The sequence below is a fragment of the Limulus polyphemus genome, unplaced genomic scaffold (assembly GCF_000517525.1).
Source record: "Limulus polyphemus unplaced genomic scaffold, Limulus_polyphemus-2.1.2 Scaffold1697, whole genome shotgun sequence".
NCBI lineage: Eukaryota > Metazoa > Arthropoda > Merostomata > Xiphosura > Limulidae > Limulus > Limulus polyphemus.
Genome location: NW_013667307.1, coordinates 57,756 through 62,815, shown reverse-complemented (window position 1 = coordinate 62,815; position 5,060 = coordinate 57,756). Strand labels below are relative to the sequence as shown.

The window sequence follows — 5,060 nt, the reverse complement described above, 5'->3', positions numbered from 1 at the left end:
CGCCAGCTCGAGTGTGATCTAGTTACCCTCTTTTTTTAGTATATATATATAACCCTGGCAGTGAAAGCCTGCGGGATGATTGAATGACGAGAGTGCAGGGTTATTTACGATTCTGTTTCGAGCTAATGTGTGTTTTGTTATCAAGATTGTAAAATTACTGTGTGCTAAAAGTTTGTATCGAGGAAGAAATAACTGGTTTAACCAAGAAAGAACTTGTATCGTTGAAGTTTCTCAGAAAGAATTTCTATCGGAAATTAACAAACAAGCAGGTACGCAATAATATAATAGGAATGTTGTTGAAAAGAAATATCTTCACAGTACATAAAATTATCTGAGGTAATCGCATGGTTGGAATATTTTCAGAACTTAAAATAGCCATTCTGTTAACAAGACACGGCTTCAGATAATATTTAAATTACTGTGGAAAATAGCATGGTTTGCATATTATAGCTCTTTTTTTCTTTTTGAAAAAAACTGTTTGTTTGTTTGGTTATTTTAGAGCAAAACCATATTGGGCAATCTGCTGTATCCACAGCTGAGAATCGAACATCGAGTTAAAGTGTTGTATGTCTGTAGACTTACCGCTGTCCCATTGGGAGACTTTTGAAGATTATAAGTGTGTATTTTATTCTAGCACTAATATTTCTTAAGTGCAGTATTGAATACCTGTGATGCTAGAGAAACACCCATTTGACATCACCATCTCATGAAGCATAAAAAAACAACACTTTACATGTGTGACAATGCTTCTATCAGACTTAAGTCAACTTTTAACCAAAGTTTTAAAGAATATTTAGCTCAATTATGAATGCAGCTATTCCTAATGCACGATAGAGACCAAACTTGATAAAATTTAAATCATCAACGAGAATTTTCATCTAAATTTACAAGTAAAAACATAAAGTACAGAAAATATAATATATTTTGGAAATTAAAACTAAACATTCATCTGTGGTGGTAGTAACATATCGTGTTTTTGTTGTTGTTGTTGTTGTTTTTGTAACATTGAAATGAGAAAAAACAAATCAACTGTCCAAGCTTTTTCTCCACTGTCTCACCCCCTAAGTTAAAGTCCTAGATTTACTGGCGGTAATTCTTCCAAAAAGCAATAAGGTAATATAGGCTTAGTTGTAATCATTTCGAAAAAAAGCTTTAGGTAAAGAACTGGATATCCCCGTAATTACGGCCATCTCTCCTTATTTCTCTATTCGAGTTCGTACTTACGTCACAACTTTCCAGGTTTGCTTTTAATCATGTTGCGTGGTTAGAAATAATGTAGTACTGTATATACATTAGATTCTTTGTTGTTGTGGTTGTTGTTTATTATCGTGAATACTTGCTTTCTTTCACCCTAATGTATATGAAAATAATGAATTAGGGTATTTTATAGTATAATTAGTACAGTTCTTGAGGAATCAACTGAAAAATATTTGTCTATTAAAGATGACTTGGTTCTCAATAGTTTTTCAAATTTTAAACAAATGAGAGAAAAACAAACTGAAAAATTCAGGTTAAATAAAGCAAAATAATAAAAGATAGGAAAATTATCCTTGAGCCTTTGATGAATCTGTATAAAGTTACTGAAATGTAACATAAGATTTAATCATGGTTTTTATACACACGATGGATCTTGACAGACTTACTCAAACATGATACAAAATTTAATCTTGGATCTCATATATTTGATGGGTTTGGACAGCCTTACTGATAAGTAATATAAGAGTTAATCATAGATCTCATACCCATGGTGGGCTTGGACGGTCTTATTGAAATATACAACATATTTAATCGTTGAGGGTTTGGACAGCCTTACTGATAAGTAATATAAGAGTTAATCATAGATCTCATACCCATGGTGGGCTTGGACAGCCTTACTGAAATATAGTACAAGATTTAATCATTGATCTCATACCCATGGTGAGTTTGAACAGCCTTACTGAAATATAGCACAAGATTTAATCATTGATCTCACTACCCATGGCCCCAAATTACAGAACGTTTTTTTTTTTTTGCGGCAACGGGCCGCGAACCATAAACCCTCGAATAAAACTGGAAATTATTCGAGTAACCAAAAAGGAGTTATTATTTGATTAAAGCGCTTTAATATTTTTGAAGAAATTATCAGAAGGTAAATTTCGACCTGTATTTCTCAATACATTTTTGTATTTTTAGGAAACAGTAAATTGTCTTAATCTCGTTCACGATATTTCTTGATCAGTGTGGGAACAAATCGTTTAGAGAAGGATTTAATAACATATCTCATATGCAAGACACATATTAAGTAAATTTAGAGTAGATGTAGTCAAATAAGCACAAAACTTCTTAACAACACCAAAAACATAAATGTGTCGTTTTTATCAACTACTGAAGAATAACATATACGTTCAATGAAATACGCCACACTAAATCCATATAAGCCTCTTAAGGAGTGCAGATCTTAAATTCCTGCCTTCAACGTTGTGTAACCACGCTCCACAAATGACCGTTTTCTGCAACAAAGAACTTTAGGTGACAGTAAATGAGATCCTAGTCTGACATATTGTTCCGCTTTCGGATGGACGGTATATTTTAATAAATGTTAGGTGAGTCGTTATAAAGTCAAAATAAGTTGTTTGGTTATTAAATAAAGCACATTACAAAAAGACCCAGAGACTCCTAATAAATCTACCATATCTGCGAGAGACTGAAAGGTTTTTTTTTCTTCATCATCTGAAATTCATCTTCTGGACAGCTTCAACGTCAATTCTGCTGTCTGGAAGTTTATTTTCAAACAAGTGCCATAAAGATGAATTTCAAGGTAGCATGCTAGAACTGATTGTAAAAGTAAAACAAAAATACTAATAATAACTATGGAAAATAAAGATATCGATAAATATTAATTTATTTGTGCATTTGTTTAATTCTACACAGCAACCTGTACAGTATGTCATTGATGTTAACAAATTAGGCTTAAAGGAAACCCTGATCTTAATTTATTTCTGTATTGGTTTAGGTCGTTCAAGGGTATGACACTACGACTAAATTTGCGTAGTAATTCAGAAAAACAATCTTTATTCGCTGTGTTGGACTTTAGGACTTGGGTGTAAAAAGAGTTAAAACCAGAAAGATTAGTTGTTATCCAGACTAAGAATTGATAGAAAAGAATAATACTAGACTAACGCATAAAAAATATTTTAGTTTTTATAAAGAGGAGATTGTTATCTTTATGTCTCAAATTACACAAAAATACAAAAACTTCATTAATTATAAGCTACTTTTTAGTTATTACTTTTCAAAAATTAGCCTAACACAATATTATGTTTAGAATAATATTCAAGAATTAGTTAACAGGCAATATTGGTGATTCTACTATCAAATAGTGTAGTTCAACTTGTTTTATAACTTTAGTCACGTAGATCTATTATGAAAATCAGTTGTTCGAAACCTAGAGAATCAAGTTATACATCTGGAACCCACTAAGAAAAGAGGCAACAGCCCAGAATATACTTGGATGTTAACGTCCTCTGAGGTACGCTATTAAAAATGATTATTCCACTATTATGTTGAAGTTATATGGACTTCGTAATAAGAAAATTTCAATTATTACTTACATTTTCGCGAGATCCTGAGTGAAGTTTTGAAACACGCCCATCTCTAAAGTGTTCCAACATGTACACGTTTTATTCTGGGGTGCTTGGCTTGGAAAACAAGGGCATATTGTCCATTCGTCTAATTGTGGACCACAAGAACAACGTTTCTGTTCTGGGTTCGATAAACACGGACAACCTGTCTGTTCTGGGTCCAGTTTGGATTTAAAAATATCAGGTGAAGCTAATGCTGTAGAGTTTGGTGCTCTGGAAAGCGACACAAAACTTTTTACATAATCATTTACAAAAGTTGATTCTACATAAGCGAGACGAGTACAAACGAGGAGAAAACAATACAATATTAATGCCGGTGCAAACATTGCTAGTCTCTCCTGATTTTCTTTTCTCCTGTGCAGAACTACAGATTTATAAGTATTTAAACAGTTCACAACAGCAAGAGAAGTTTGTAACTATTTTCTGAAACAAAAAATCAGCATGAACCTCCTCACAATTCTGATATCTAGTTGGATGATCGTTCTTCTAATCTAAGTTTTTAATTGTTATTGAGCAGCATGTCATTTTCGTGACAGCTGTATAGGAGACCGTTAAGAAAGCTGCCTACTCTCCTCTGATATCAAGCTTTCTGAGTGGAACGGTGGCCAACAACTTGCTCAAAGATCCTCGATCCCGCTAGAGGGATGAAACTCTATCGATTCGGTTACTACATGTGTCTGCTGCAACTGATTGAGGTAGGTTACTACAACTATGTGACTGTAACTGAAGCAACAAGTTAGAATTCGTTAATTGAAACTAGTCACGAAATAAAAAGGGTCCAAAAGAAATACGTCATTGTAGTTGGTATTGGTAGTGACGGGAATCGTACACTGTAGTCAGTTGCTCTAACAAAAAGAAGGTATTATCTGCACGTGCTGTTCTGCAAATAAACACGACATTTCACGACTTTCTTTTGGTAGCGACTGACCAAAATATTTTACTAAATTTGCTACTGAACTTGAGGCAGTATAATTACATATTTTTTTTGCGTACTGTAATCATTCACGAGTAACATGGAACAGCAATTACATACAAATATATAGTTCAGTTTCCTCCAGCAACTTTTTACATTGCTTAAGGCTAGTTCAAATAATGCAGACTTAGTAACTTCAAACCGAAAAGAAATACAATAAATCAATGTAATTCGATATTACCTTTTCATGTATTCAATTCGTCTAAATTAAGTCCGAACACATTTCTATTGCACGCAAGTGCTCTAGTTATTTAATACCGTTAGCAAATCGCGAGATAAAATGAATCAATTGATCTCGAGTAGCTAAACAAGGGTAGATCATAGCTTTCACATTCCAGGCACTTTTTACTCCTCACCAAAGGATTAATCCTCAAATTTAGAGGCGTTATTTTATCTAGCTAGAGTCATTGAAATGTAAAACAGCTTGTTTAAGAAATCGCTGATGAAAGGAGCTCCTCAGAATATAA

The 5,060-nt window shown here is 33.3% G+C and overlaps 1 protein-coding gene across 1 annotated transcript in view; it reads right to left on the bottom strand.

Annotated features, from left to right (window-relative positions):
* LOC111087062 overlaps positions 1 to 4,187 on the bottom strand; it is a 95,076-nt gene extending 90,889 nt beyond the window's left edge. Inside the window, exon 1 of the mRNA XM_022392330.1 lies at positions 3,591 to 4,187. Within this exon, the coding sequence (XP_022248038.1) occupies positions 3,591 to 3,946 (356 nt within the window). The 5' untranslated portion in view covers positions 3,947 to 4,187. The remainder of the gene's footprint in view (positions 1 to 3,590) is intronic.
* Positions 4,188 to 5,060: the final 873 nt, after the last annotated feature.